Genomic DNA, 15,641 nt, shown 5'->3' on the forward strand with positions numbered 1-15,641 from the left:
CGAGACTCAGAAAACCTGTTATCACTTGGTGTGAGCAGCATTGTTGCAGTTTGAATCTTTGAGAAACTTTTTTTTTAGTAGGTACTTGCTTATAACTCCTTCTTGCAGTCCACAGCTGAGCACTAGTCTGTTATCCAGCTCCAAAAGTCTTCGCTTTGGTTCACAAACCCCCTTTGTGCCCGTGTTACTCATCTCCCGGGAATTTGTGAAGAAAACACCATTTTGGCCCTAGTCATCTGAGTGAGGGTTGGATGCTGCCCTTTTCTGGAGTGGAGCAGTGAGGGAGGGGGGATAGTGCTGAACTCAGAGCTTGGGCACTGTTGCTCATGGCTAGGGCTTGTTGTTGTTCAAGGCTAGGGCTCTATCACTTGAGCCACAGCTCTACTTCTTTTTGATGGTTAACTAGAGATGTGTCTCATGGACCTTTCTGCCTGCGCTGGCCTTGAACCATGATTCTTAAATACTGTATGAACTACCAGAATCTGGCTGTTTTCATACCTTAAAGCCCTTCAGGTGATTCTAGAGAACCACTGACCTCGGAAATTACTAAAAGTTTATCATTGCCCTTTGCTTTACATATCATCGTTTAGTTATATGTCAAGAACAGAGAAGCCCTATTTTGAGAGGTTGAATTGGGAATCTTTATTGGAAAACTGGCAAATGTAGGCAGACTCTTGTCGCAAAGACTCTGCAGCCCTGCAAACACTTAACACTGTCAGAAAATTGAGCCATAAGAGCAGGAGAGGAAAGAAAAAGTATCAACACACCAGATAAAGAAAAATATCAATACACCAGATCAGCTCCAGTGGAGAGCTGAAGTGGCACATGATGGTAACCAGAGGAGAGACACAGGACATGGAGTATGGCACACCTGTGCCTGAGCTGGTCTAGGCCTCAATGGGATCATGTCAGGGGGCGGGTCACAGGGAGCTTGATTGTTTCCGACCCACGACTGACAGTTAAGTAACCCATTGTCCAATTCCTCTACCCTGTCTCTATGAATTCAGGCACACTCATGAACTTGGGAAGTGGGACCTCCCTATCTCTACCATGAAGACAAGAGGGTGCCCGTTAAACCCAATATACTATCATCTACCATGTGGCCAATTAGATTCAGCATCCCTACTTCAGTTTCATGTATCCTATAGAATCTTGTTGGGATTAAAATTTCAAATTACAATCTATCTAGGTTCTTTCCTAAATAAAATTTGAAGCAATTATATTAAGTTATATGGATATAGATGACAACAGCCTATTTAGGAGGTACCCTATTAGATTGACACACCTAGAGAGGGAAAGGACAGATTGTGTGTGTGTGTGGGGGGGGGGTTTGTAAGAAAACTTGGCAGAACCTCATTGAGTTAACAAGTGGACAAAAAGATAAGCAAGGGCTGGGAAGGTGGCTCAGTGGTAGAGCACTTGCCTTGCATGCCTGAGGCCCTGAGTTCGACTCCTCAGCACCACATAAGCAGAAAAAAAAAAGCCGGAAGTGGCGCTGTGGCTCAAGTGGTAGGGTGCTAGCCTTGAGCTGAAGAGCTGAGGGACAGCACCCAGGCCCAGAGTTCAGGCCCCACGACCAGACCCCCCCCCCCAAAAAAAAAAAAAAAAAGCAATACCTTGTGTGAGCTCCTGGTTGCCAGCACCAGGTCTCAAGGAAAGGACAAATTTTATAAGCCAGTCAAGTTAATTTGTCTTTGGGTAAATTAATTTGTATTGATTAATGTTTATTTTGTATTACAGGTTTTATTTTGTAAAAAAGTTAGTGAAGAGAAATGGATTAATTCCAGTGATATATATAAAGTTAAATTATCTGGGGATAATGCTAACAGGTGCTGACCTCTCATGCCTGATATTCTAGCTCTGGTGACCGAGATCTCTAGACTGGGTTTGAAGCTGCCCAGTTTGGAAAGTCCGGAAATTCTTATCTCCAACTCACCACTTAGTTGGAGCTGTGGCTCAAGTGGTATGCTCCTAGCTTTGAGTTTAAAAAACTAAGGGACAGCATCTTGGTCACATTCAAGACCTAATGTCCACACCAAAAAAAAAAAAAGTCGCAGAACTGGAACCAATTTTTTTTTTTTGTCATGGGGCTTGAATTCTAGGCCTGGGAGTTGTCCCTCAGCTCTTCAGCTCAAGGCTAGAGCTCTACCACTTGAGCCACAGCGCCACTTCCAGCCTTTTCTGTTTATGTGGTGCTGAGGAATTAAACACAGGGCCTCATGCATTTGAGGCAAGCACTACTGCTGAGCCACCTTCCTAGCCCTGGAACAAACTTTTATAGGCCATTTCCATCTAGTTTCCTCCTTTAGTTTTTGCCTTGCCATGATTGAAGGATTTATCTCCCCTGAGCCCAACCTTTTTTATATATCTAAAGATGGAATATGAAGGATTCATTCCCACCTTATTCCCCCAGGTCAAGCAAAACACCTTCTGTTTCTTGTTAAAACCCATATAATGTGGCTAGGAAGGTGGCTCAGTGGTAGAGTGCTTGCCTTGCATGCATGAGGCCCTGGGTTCGATTCCTCAGCACCACATAAGCAAAAAGAAAAAAGCCGAAAGTGGCACTGTGGCTCAAGTGGTAGAGCACTAGCCTTGAGCTGAAGAGCTAAGGGACAGCGCCCAGGTCCAGAGTTCAGGCCCATGATTGGACCCCCCCCCCCCCAAAAAACAAACAAACAAACATATAAGCCCGAAGCCAAATCCAGCCCCCCTCTCATAACCTCCATACCAATGGGAAGGTCTGTGTCCCTTGCTGGCAATGAACAGTCCTAGCCTGTTGAGAATCTTGTCTGGTACATTCCTTTTCTGTTCTCTATTTTCCTAACAATGATGATGTATCCTAGTGCTTGAATGCTGCAAGTGTCTTTCCATTGACATGCAGCCTCAGTTACTGAGTGATTTTTTTTTTTAGCATCTTATACCACAATGCAGCCAAAGATGGAGGAGTGGCAGATCATAATGGTTAAACACTTGTATAGTGTGTCTAGAGTCCTGGGTTCCATACCCAACACCCAAATAAAAACAAGTGTTAGAAAAAAATTATCCTTTTTTTCATTATTTCCAAGTGTCTCACTTTGAAGGGTTGAAGGTGTGGCTCAGCTAGTAGAGGGTCAGGTAATGAAGGCATCAGGTACTGAGTTTGATTCTGAGTCTCATGTTGAAAGATTTGGAAATTCAGATTTAGGCTTGAGAAAGCACATCTCAACACTGAAACATTTCCAGAATTAGTGCTTTTGAGTAGTAACATAGCTAACTTTTCCAGGTACTGAAGAGTTAAAACACAAAAGCTACTGAATTAGAGAAAAAAAACTTTAATGGGTGAGATGCTACTACTTAGATGATAAATAACTGCTCTACATTGATTCATTAGGACTGAAACCCTTCACACACACACACAACACACACACACACACACACACACACACGTTTCTGTTTACTAATAACGAATCCGTCTCTTTTACAGGTCAAATTCTAAAGTCTCGGAGTCAACTTGCTGATTAAGTCCCTGCCCTGTGTCCCTGTTTACAAAAATCCGTTGTTTCCCCAATGCTGTATTGTTTTTCTGGTGTGACATGCAAATTCCTTTCTTAGGAGACTTGCACCCCAATTCTCATCCCCACATAACCTCCTTCTCAGAACGGACTCACCCCCAATTCCTACAGTCCATGCAGTGTGACCCATATAACTGCCCCCTAAACTTTTAAATTTCGCCCACTGTTGTCTACTGCTCCTGCGTCCATTCCCACTTGAAGCAGCCTGGCAGATGTCTGCCCAATAAAGCTTTGAACCCATGTTGGTCACTGGCCTCTCATTTCTTACACAAATCACTGTGGAAAATCTTTTAATGACTCAGAAAACACATTTCATTTGTTTGTATGTATGTAAGATTCATGGAATGGAGATTGCCATGCAGTCATTCAGGCAGAAACTATTAGGGGTAACTGAACTGCTGGCCACATGAGGTGTGGCCAGTGACTTCAGTGAAGCGTGGGAAGGAGGTGCATCCACAGGGATGACCTCAGCCTGAGGGAAGGATCGTATGTGCCCAAGAGGCACATTTTCTGTAGTGAAAATGGGACCTACATTTTAACTGATTTCCTTATTCTACACTTACTGTACTGAGTTTCACTGAAGTGTTTTCATATATGCATATTAACGTAAAATTTGAGGCTTTTAAAATAGATATAAAATATTTTGTGGTCTTGTCGGGAAGTCAACCAATTGAACCTACCTTTTCAATTGTTTTTGAGCAACTATAGATTCTGCTTATCTTCTGTACCCTGAAATTTTGGAGCAAGAAATTTCATATTGGGCCAAGCCATCAGTGGCTCACATCTGTGATTTTAGCAATTTAGGAAGCTGAGATTGATAAGATCTTGATTTTAAGCTAGCTTGTGCAGCAGAGTCCACAAATCTCCTTGTTAAAGGAAGATGACCATGGTGGCATTTGCCTCACAAGTATTCTGGCTCTTACCTAACAAGTATTCTGCCTGAAATAGCCCAGGCCCATCAGAGGAAGAAGTGAAACCCTCAGAAATGTTTAGAGCTGGGCTACTATGGCTCACACCTGTAATCCTAGCTACTCAGGAGGCTGAGATCTAAGGATCTTCATTTAAAACCAGTTGAACAGACAAATCTTCAACTCTTTTTGTTGTTGGGCTTGAACTCTGGGCCTGGGCACTGTCCCTTAACTTTCTTCAGCTCAAGGCTAGCGCTCTACCACTTGAGCCACAGCACCACTTCCAGTTTTCTGGTGGTTAACTGGAGATGAGTCTCACAGGTTTTCCTGCCTGGGCTGGCTGTGAACCATGATCCTCATATCTCAGCTAGCTCTCCTGAGTAGCTAGCATTACAGGTATGAGCCACCTGTGTCTAGCTCTATTTAGCTTTCTTTATATCCCTGTTTTCTTGCTAAACAGCATGATTCTGAGGACAAATTTTACTTAAACTCCTTTTAAAATATGTATTTGGCTATTTTTTTTTTTTTTTGGTCGGTCGTGGGGCTTGAACTCTGGGCCTGGGCGCTGTCCCTCAGCTCTTCAGCTCAAGGCGAGCGCTCTACCACTTGAGCTACAGCGCCACTTCCGGTTTTCTGGTGGTTTATTGGAGATAGGAGTCTCACGGTCTCTCCTGCCCGGGCTGGCTTTGAACCGCGATCCTCAGATCTCAGCCTCCTGAGTAGCTAGGATTACAGGCGTGAGCCACCAGCACCCGGTGTATTTGGCTATTTTTAACCTACTGCTCCTGAATTTTTCCCAGAAAGCTATGAAACCAGATAAAGCCACCAGTACAGGATTGAGTTCAGTTGAACTCCTAGCCCGTTTAGCTAAGAAATGCACACACTTAGTATATACCTTTGATGTATGGGGTCTTAAGACAAAAGAGACAGACACAGTTGAATTTATTGAGAAAACTTAGTTTTAAAGATGTGAGCTTTACAGAGGCAGAATGCTTATCTAGCATGTGCTAGGATGTGAGTTCCATTCTTAGTAGTGGGGTGAAGAGAAAATGTACAAACACTTCTGAACAACTTAAAATTTGGAGGGGTATGGTGGCATACACCTCCAATCCTGGCTACCTGAAGATGAAGACAAGATTGTGAATTCAAGGGTAGCCTGGGCAAAGTGAGGGAGACTGACTACCTCAAAAACAGAACAGAGGGTTAGCTCAACTGACAGAATGTGCCGAACAATCATGAGGCCTTGGGTCCAATCACTAGCATTACAAAGGTAAAAAAAAATACAATTAGAAACTTTTATAGTTTCCCATGATTTATGCTTGACAATGTCTTTGATAAGCATATATATATGTATATGTGTCTATATATTTTATATATATATATAGACATACGTACATATATATATTTTTTAAAAACCAGGCCCATTTTCATCTCCTTCAGTCTGTGCACCAACCTCACCCAACACCCAGGTACTGCTTCAGAAATGCTCTGTAGCCAGCCAGGTGTTGATAGCTCAGGCCTATAATCCCAGTTACTAAGGAGGCTGAGATCTTTGGATCTCTTGATAAATATTTTATAAGAGGATGTAAATGTGAGGCAGTAGCGTTTTCATTCACAAGGCACTGTGTTCCAACTGATGCAACAGAAGGCTTAGCTGGGACCCAAGGCCAGCATTTCCTAATCTCTGTCAAAAAAAGGCACAGGAGCTGCCCATACAGGAAAGACTGTTCACAATAGTCCCTCATTAGCCTCACAATGTCTTGCTTGGATCACTTGCTGGGTCTTTTGACCTTGTTCTCTTCTGAAAAGATAACCAGCAACTGGGCATTATAACGGTATCTCCCCCTTGGTGGGTGTCAAGTCACCTGGTCAGTCCTCTTTCAAGGCCATCAAATTCAACTTCATTCCAACAGGAGGCCTCCTCACCCTCTTGCTGTAAGCACCTGAACTTAACAAAAGTCCCAAGGGCTAGTAGAAAATTTCAAGTTAAAAAGTCTTCTTTAATTTTCTTAAATAGTCCTATATATACCATTCCACATGGTGGAAAAATTGAAATATGCAGTCTGGATTCAATGCTGAAACTTCTGATTACAAATAATGACATCTAGATTTTACTTATGTTAGAGCTACCATATTGCACCTTACAGACTATAACACATGACGGAAAAGGCTTGCAGGTGAAAATTTACATTTGAAACTTTTAGATGTGCCAGAATTCAAAACTGCATTAAAGAGAGTATTTAGGAATTCATCTGAAAAGAGTTCATCATGATCCTGGGGTCACTGCAGCTGCACTCTGTATGCACCTATCAGCAACTTAACCTGGGGAAGGAAAAAGGCACGTCAGTACACAACTGCAAACTCTCCTCTCACAAAAACACGGCCAGCATTTGTCTTGAATGGAACAGTATTTTAAACCTGGTTATCAACTTTATTAAGTTATTGATATTTTCATAAAAAGTTCAAGTATAATGTGGTTTCATTAGAATATTAAAAATTATATATGATATCAGAGCAACTACTTTAACTAGCTTCCTTTCACATGGAATGGTTAGTGACAGCCTAGACAGACAGGGGCATTCAGTACCAATACCTAAAAAAAGACTCAGACTGTTCAACAGGGGGCTTCCTCCTCTCATTCACTCAGTCCACTCCCTCCCTCCACATGGTTTGCTTTGCGGCTCATATCTTAAAACTCATCAGTTCACCAGCATTACTGTCCTAAGGAGTACTGTCCCCACAACTGACATTTCTGAAGCCAAAGTAACCTGCTGGAATATTTTTCTAATGACAACATAATTGGTAGCAATGATATTCACCTTAGTAAAGGGTGCTTCTGTCAATCTTATAAAGAGCTTATTAGGACCTGCAATGGGGCTGAATGAGTAAACAAAATGACTATCCTGGAAAAGAGACAAGAAAATAAGGTTAGCTTTTTTCTGCTAAACTCAACATCTATGTAGTCTAGGTTGAGTGTGGAATTTGCTATGTATCTCAGGCTACAGACTTAAACTCCCAGTCCTCCTGCGTCAGGCTCCCAAGTGATGGCACTGCAGGCATGTACCACCATAACTGTCAATACACATGATATGTTTTCTTTTCCCTTGATTTATTAAAATGATAAAGAGAAAAATACCCAGACAAGTATTTCAAGTTAAAGTATATGTAGTTCATACCCAAGTACAAATTTTAAAAATGACTTTAGCCGGGTGCCGGTGGCTCACGCCTATAATCCTTGCTACTCAGAAGGCTGAGATCTGAGGATCACAATTCAAAGCCAGCTCGGGCTTAGAAAAGTCTGTGAGACTCTTATCTCCAATAAACCACTAGAAAACCAGAAGTGGCGCTGTGGCTCAAGAGGTAGAGCACTCACTTTGAGCTGAAGAGCACAGGGACAGTACCCAAGCCCAGAGTTCAAGCCCCATGACAAAAAAAAAAAAAGGACTGTACTCAAGTAATAATGCTTAGTTGTGCCCAAGGGAAGAATTCTAAAAGTGGTGAAAGAATTATGTATAAAAATTTGTGGAGGGGCTAGGAAGGTGGCTCAGTGGTAGAGTGCTTGCCTTGCATGCTTGAGGCCCTGGGTTCAATTCCTCAGCACCCATAAGCAAAAAAAAAAAAAAAAAAAGCCAGAAGTGGCACTGTGGCTCAAGTGGTAGAGCACTGGCCTTGAGCTGAAGAGCTGAGGGGCAGCGCCCAGGCCCAGAGTTCAGGCCCACGACCAGATCCCCCCCCCCAAAAAAAAAAAAAAATTTGTGGAAATGCAGTGGTCTTTAAAACCCAAATTTGATTAATACGCAAAAAAAACAAAACAAAACCCAAAACCACATAAGCACATATATCTTGAATTTTATAAATGTTAAGATTCCTTTATGGCCAGTCAGCACCAGATGTATTTTGATACAGAAGAGACTTAAGTTGCATTAAAAAAATGTGTTTCTGGGCTGGGAAGGTGGCTCAGTGGTAGAGTGCTTGCCTTGCATGCATGAGGCCCTGGGTTTGATTCCTCAGCACCACATAAGCAAAAAGAAAAAAGCCGGAAGTGGCGCTGTGGCTCAAGTGGTAGAGCACTAGACTTGAGCTGAAGAGCTGAGGGACAGCGCCCAGGCCCAGAGTTCAGGCCCCACGACTGGACCCACCCCCCCCAAAAAAAATGTGTTTCTTGTTGCTTTTAATTTTTCAGAAAGAAAAAAATGGTGGAGAGCATCTCTTTGTGATGTCAGAAATGAATACAGAATAAGCATAAATAGCCAGGCATGATGGATGCCTGTAAGCTCAACATGCAGTACGCTGAAACTCTCAAAAAGCAAAAGCTGGGTACTGGTGGCTCACGCCTATAATCCTAGCTACGGGTCACGGTTCAAAGCCAGCCCAGGAAAGGAGTCCATGAGATTCTTATCTTGAGTAAATCATCAGAAAACCGGAAATGGTGCTATGGCTCAAGTGGTAAAGGGCTAGCCTTGAGCTGAAGAGCTGAGGGACAGCGCCCACACCCAGTTCAAGCCCCATGACCAAAAAAAAAAAATGTTTAAGGTATAGCTCTATACTTGTTTTGTAAGTGTGAGGCCCTGAGTTTAAACCCGTTGCATACATATATACCAACAAACAAAAAACAAAATGAACAACATAAATACAAGCAGTGAAAATATTAGTTGCAGGACTGGAGACATGGCTCAACTGGTCGAGTGCCAGCTGAGCAAGCTAGTTCAGCAAGCATGACATGCCTGGCGATAAACACATTGACAAACTCAGAATAACTGTGCTCTGATTATAGGTACTATCTCACTGCCAACAACTGGACCACTTACTAGTAATCATATTTTATTTACACCTAACTGATCAAGTAGACTTTCATTCAAATTTTCAATTTTGAACAAATCTTACCAGAAAAACAGGAAGTTGAAATATATTATTTAAAACTACTGCTTGTACACTGCATGGGCCACAGAGCCGAGCAATAACTTCTTTACCCAAAAAATTCGCATGGAAAATAAAGAGCAGGATGCCAGAGCCTGAAGGAGGAAGAAAGGAAGTAGTTCACACACAGGCATTATCAGCCCCTGAGGGGAAGGGCACTTCTGAAGCCTGGGTCAGCCCATGGGAGAGCAAACTTACCACTTGTGCCCAACCTTCCAAAATCCGCTGATGTTACCTTGTAGTTTCTATCCCACAGAACTCAGTTATTTGTCCATGTAACTCCTACTAATTGCTCTTGGAAAGACTTAAACATGATTGTGTGGACTGAGGTAAATATTCAGTCAGAAAAGAGAGCATTATTTAAAAGTTGAAGCTAGCTGGGCATTAATGGCTCACACCTATAATCCTCACTCTTCAGGAGACTGAGATCTGAGAATTGCTGTTTGAAGCTAGCCCAGGTAGGAATCTGTGGAACTCTTAATTCCAATAAATTTCCAGAAAGTAGTGGAGGATTGGTTCAAATGACAGAGAACTATCCTTAAGTAAAAATCTCAGGGACACTCCCCCACGGTATAACCCCTGCTTTCACTGTATTTGATACAGGTGGACCCATTGCAACAATGAGATGTACAAGATGTTATGTCGAAAACAAACTTTACAACTTTGGCTGGAGGAGGGCGGGGGGGGGGGGGGGGGGGGGGTAATGGGGGAGGAGGTGGGAAGGGATGGGAAGGGGAAACAAAGGAGGAGGCAACAATGCTTGATAAGAAATGTACTCATTATCTTGCCCATGTAATTGTAACTCCTCTGTACGGTATTTTCACAATTAAAAAAAAAAGAAAAAACCCTCAGGGACAAGGCCCAGGCCTTAAGTTTAAACCCCAGGACTGGCACACACAAAAGTTGAAGCTAAAAGTATTCACTTATCTACATCCTGAGACTGAAGCCCACAGAAACATGAAGGTGGTATTATTACATGCGTGTATATGTGCTTTTCCATTTTCTGCCACATACTGGTTCGCATCTATTTTTTTTTCTTAGTACAAAAAGAAATCTTACTGAAAAATGTTAACATGCAATGTGATGCTATATCAAATATTTAAACTATTATTTTAATGTATTTTTATGCTAGTAGTAGGGGCTTAAACTCAAGGCCTTGTGCTCTCACTGGCCTTTTCTGCTTAAGGATGGCATGTTGCCATATGGCATGAGCTATAACCCCACTTCTGGCTTTTTGGTGGTTAATGGGAGATAAGTATCTCATGGACTTTGCTACCTGGGCTGGCTGTGAACCTTGATCCTCAGATCTCAACTTCTTTAGTATCGAGGATTACGAGTCATAAGACACCACTGCCCAGATCAAAATACCACTTAATTTAATACCCAAAAACTGCAAAAGCTAAACACTGGAAGATAACTTAGATCTAGTAAACTAAAAACTAACTTTTTTTTTTGGTTGTGGGGCTTGAACTCTGGGCCTGGAGACTGTCCCTCAGCTCTTCAGCTCAAGGCAAGTGCTCTACCACTTGAGCTACAGTGCCACTTGTGGTGTCCTGGTGATTAACTGGAGATAAGAGTCTCACGGACTTTCCTACCTAGGCTGGCTTTGAAATGTGATCGTCAGATTGCAGCCTCCAGAATAGTTAGGATTACAGGCGTGAGCCACTGGCACCCAGCTAAAAAACAATTTTAATGTGACAAAATGTCATTGATACAGGCCGTCATCAATAAGAGGACACTCTAGAAGAGACCCAAAAGAAAAGCATCCATGACCTTGACTCTTTCCCTTTCCCTTCCCCTCTCCCTTCAGGCTATTAGAAGTATAACACAGATTTTGCTTTTTGGCTTCATAATACAGCTCCCCTTGCCTAGAGCACCACTAAGAATATCAGGACCATGTTCACTCTCTTCAGCTCTTCTAAGTAGGAGGCAGCCATGGATGTAAGGCTGGAGGTCTGAGGACCTGGTTACTATCATGCAGGGAGAGACAGCCATGTGAATACTGGTGGCTTTTTCTTTTAGAGGGCAGACTATTAGTAGGCTTAGAATCTCGAAGGTATGTTTTAATAAAACTCAATAAAATCAGTATTATTAAGACTCAATTCCCCTACAATTTATACAGAGGGAATAGTACTTTGTGGCATCGCCTGGAATCCTGGGAATCGGTCTCTATTTTGTCAGAGTTACTGTGCTATTAATTATCTTACCTAATTTTTACACATTTGCTTAAGATTTTATTTAAAGACAGGCTTCTAATAATTAACATTCATAGCGTACACTTCAACAGAATCAGGCTAAGCATAGGTTTACCTTCTGGTATATTCTGTGGGGGATTGTAATTGAAATCTGTTGAGAAATCTGGCCCCTCACAGAGGCGATGACATGCTATTGGGAAAACAGGTTCCAACAGAGCAAGGCGAGCTTCAAAATAATCTTTGATTGTCTCTTCAGCCACTCTGGAGAGCCTGGTAAGAGAGGACAGAAGATCATTAAAATTAAAGTGCATGGGCTGGGAAGGTGGCTCAGTGGTAGAGCGCTTGCCTTGCATGCCTGAGGCCCTGGGTTCGATTCCTCAGCACCACATAAGCAAAAAGAAAAAAGCCAGAAGTGGCGCTGTGGCTCAAATGGTAGAGCACTAGCCTTGAGCTGAAGAGCTGAGGGACAGCGCCCAGGCCCAGAGTTCAGGCCCCACTACCGGACCCAAAAAAAATAAATAAATAAAATTAATGTGCATATATTAAAATGAATACAAGTATTATACCTTAATAGAAAGCTTTTTAAAACAACTTGAGGGAAATGCTAACTACCCTGATTTCATCATTAAACACAATTATACATACATCAAATTAATGTACTATTTCTCATTTATTTATATAATTTAAATTTTCAATGCACGAATGGAGAAAAAAAAGACATTATTTACAATACTGTCCAATGCTAGACCTGCCCTGTTCTGAAATAGAACTACAATTTTGCCTCACCCTAATTTTTTTGGGGGGGGGGCCGGTCATGGGGCTTGAACTCTGGGCTTGGGCTCTGTCCCTGCACTCTTCAGCTCAAGGCGAGCGCTCTACCGCTCACAGTTTTCGAGTGGTTTATTGGAGATAAGAGTCTCACGGACTTTCTTGCCCGGGCTAGCTTTGAACTGCGATCCTCAGAGCTCAGCCTGAGTAGCTAGGATTTCAGGCGTGAGCCACCAGCGCCTGCTACACCCTAATTTCTTGTGCCACATTAAGATGTCTTCTGTTTCACTAGCTCCTGTTTTTTTTGAGACAATGTATCTCCTTGACACAAAGGCCAATCTTGAACTTGGTTCTCTTAGTCTCCCACCTGCTGGGATCACAAGTCTTCTGCCCACTGGTGGTTAGAGCAGCATCTGGTGCAGGACTGTGCTTAATACAAATACATGTTTGTCTACTGAACCATAAGAAATGAGAATCCCCCGTCCTGGGCAAACAGGATGGCTAGCTGTTCCACTGGCTGGCTCTGTAGCTACCCCACGTGGGTAGAGAAGCGGCAGCCAGCTTCTCTGCACTACTTGGAAGGCTCCTGGCACAGGCTTTCAGGAGGGCAGACTAGGTATGTGCCATCCACGGAACACTTTCTACCTTCTGCTTCTGGATCTTCTACCTGCAACTGGAGTGACCATATTGCAGCTGTGCAAAATTAAAAGATAGAACACCAGGCTTCCCTGACACGGTGCTGCCTGCTCCGGTGCTGTTCTGCTTCTGATACTTCTCCCCCAGGCTCTCCAGGCTCGCTGTCCTCATCTTTCCAGAGCAGTCTTCTTTAGTTTTAGGCTGAATCTCTAGCCCAGAGCTCTGTCCTTAAGGAGCCCAGGACTTTGAGGCGCACGCATTCTTCTGATAGCCAGATGCCTGCCTCCTGCTGATACCTATGTTGTCTGCACTTCATAACTCAGACCGACCAGTGTGGTGGGAACAGGAGGCATGAAGAAGCACTTATCCCAGGACTCCCCCCCCCCCCCCGCCCCCAATCACACCTCACCTGCTCCAGTCAGCCATCACTGTAGTATTTCTGACAGGCATTGCCAGAATTTATTCTCATGTGGGAGTGAGGACGGGACCTCAAGGCTCATATCCACGCCTCAACTCTACCACCGAGCTAGAGACTGACAATCCTTTTCTGCGTAGGCTCGCACAGGTCATTCTAATTATAATATGCCCAAAGGAACAGAGATGTCATGCTTTGACAACCTAGGCAATCACTTTTTGCACTTACGTCTCCAAATGGCTCTTCAGCAATTCGTACACAAGCATGTTGTTACACTGCTTTGCAAAGTAAAGCGCATTGTTTTGGTGCTTTGACAAAATGTTGCAGTCGGCTCCCCATTCAATCACAAGCCGCACAATGTCCGAATTTCCTTTTTTACAAGCCTAGGGCAGAAAAATCATTATACTCTTAACTGTAAACTACAAAGTACCCATTGCCATCTGCTTCCTCTTCCACATTTGCCTGGGAAGAAGGCAAAGTATGATGGAGAAATGGCAAGAGACCCTACCCTGTGGCCAGGGTTCACAGGGGCTAGCAGCTGTGCAGAATTAAAAGAACACCAGGCTTCCCTGACACGATGCTCACTGCTCTGGTGCTTTTCTGCTTCTGATACTTCTCCCCCAGGCTCTCCAGGCTCGCTGTCCTCATCTTTCCAGAGCAGTCTTCTTTAGCTTTAGGCTGAATCTCTAGCCCAGAGCTCTGTCCTTAAGGAGCCCAGGACTTTGAGGCGCACTCTGCCTCCTGCTGGTACCTGTGTTCTCTGCACCTCATAACTCAGGCCGACCAGGCAACACTGCTGTTCTCATGTTCTGTGAATCCTATGTCCTCAAAGGTTGGTGACCTTCTCATTTTTGTCCCTCTATACCACTTGAGTACAAATTACTACTACATCATATACTTTCAGGGCTCTCCTTACAAGTCTGCAAATTTCCTGTCTTTTACTCAATCCATGCTTCCTACTTCGGCAAAAAGCAGTAAGTGATCTCTTTAAATCTGGATCTCTGTCTTGCACTTTCATCTTCCAGTGGCTCCCAACTGTCCTCAGTCTCCTCTCAGCCCTGTAGCAAGGTGTAGGAAGTGCCTACGCCCCAACCCTCCCACATTTTCTCCTCTAACTGCTGTCCAGATGCATGCAGTGACCACTGCGTCTCCCTCGAAGACAGTGGGCAGAGATGAACACCAGCGCTCTGCATGTAAGTCAGTAATAGATACTAAAGCAATACTAAAAAATACCTAAAGACCTAACCAATTGAACAATTTCGCAAACTACAAATAGTGGGGGAAACCCCAAAACTACAAAGCAGGTAAGTTCTACATTGTAAGTGTGGCCAGAGGCCAGAAAAACCCTGCTGAGAAGAGTAGGATTCAAAACAAAACAGTGCTGGGCCTGCTGCACAGTTCCGGGCCACACTGCTCACACCAGATATAGCCTGGAACAAGGAGCTGGAGACAGATCCCTGTGTGGACCATGGTTTATGTGAAGCTGTATCTTAGAGAGGGACCTTCTATGTCCCAGCAGCACTTCAGGGCCAGGAAGTTGGAATTGCCACAAAGGAATATGCCACAGTGGGCTGCCCTGCAGTACAAGGAACGCTCAGTGTGCTTGGGTGCAAGTAGCAAGAGGCTTCACTAACCTTCACCATGAAACATTTGCAAGCCACAGTGCCACACAAGACATACTCACCAATACAAAACAGTGATGACTGTAGGAAAGACGCCATGCTTTCCTACTCTCAGGCCTGGGCAGCCATGAGCACTGATATACAGCTCCTCCTTCATGGACGCAGCCAGATTGGCTGTAACTCCCACTGGACAAACTCATAAAGGCAGTGAGCTGAGTGTGGTGCTGGGCACTGACACCTATTTCTTTTTTTTTTTTTTGGGTTGTGGGGCCAGAACTCTGGGCCTGGATGCTGTCCCTCAGCTCTTCAGCTCAAGGCTAGCGCTCTACTACTTGTAGCGCCACTTCCAGGTTTTTCTGCTTATGTGGTGCTGAGGAATTGAACTCAGGGCCTTATGCATGCAAGGCAAGCACTCTGCCACTGAGCCACCTTCCCAGTCCCTGACACCTGTTTCTTAACTGCCACTGAACATGTCAGCAGGCCAATAGCTTTTGAGAAAGGTCAAAGACAGGTTGTCTTGGCTGACTTTTTATTTTATTGCCGGGCCTGGAGCTTGAACTCAGGGTCTGGGTGCTATCTCTGAGAGTTTTTGCTCAAGGCTAGTACTCTACCATTTAAGCCACAGCTCC

At 43.7% G+C, this 15,641-nt stretch overlaps 1 protein-coding gene across 4 annotated transcripts in view; it reads right to left on the reverse strand.

Moving 5' to 3' along the window:
- Positions 1 to 5,387: 5,387 nt before the first annotated feature.
- Positions 5,388 to 15,641, reverse strand: part of Mphosph8 (M-phase phosphoprotein 8) — a 39,128-nt gene continuing 28,874 nt past the window's right edge. For 2 of the 4 annotated variants that reach the window (XM_042685444.1, XM_042685443.1), the window contains 5 exons: positions 13,619 to 13,773; positions 11,687 to 11,841; positions 9,344 to 9,471; positions 7,279 to 7,362; positions 5,388 to 6,781 (listed from right to left, as the gene is read on the reverse strand). In XM_042685444.1, coding sequence (XP_042541378.1) covers positions 6,740 to 6,781; positions 7,279 to 7,362; positions 9,344 to 9,471; positions 11,687 to 11,841; positions 13,619 to 13,773 — 564 coding nt within the window. In that variant the 3' untranslated portion in view covers positions 5,388 to 6,739. Of the gene's footprint in view, positions 6,782 to 7,278; positions 7,363 to 9,343; positions 9,472 to 11,686; positions 11,842 to 13,618; positions 13,774 to 15,641 lie in introns of those variants that run through there. The other 2 variants (XM_042685445.1, XM_042685446.1) reach the window with 2 other exon arrangements.

The sequence above is a fragment of the Dipodomys spectabilis genome, unplaced genomic scaffold (assembly GCF_019054845.1).
Source record: "Dipodomys spectabilis isolate Male_0828 unplaced genomic scaffold, ASM1905484v1 ptg000095l, whole genome shotgun sequence".
Classification (NCBI taxonomy): domain Eukaryota; kingdom Metazoa; phylum Chordata; class Mammalia; order Rodentia; family Heteromyidae; genus Dipodomys; species Dipodomys spectabilis.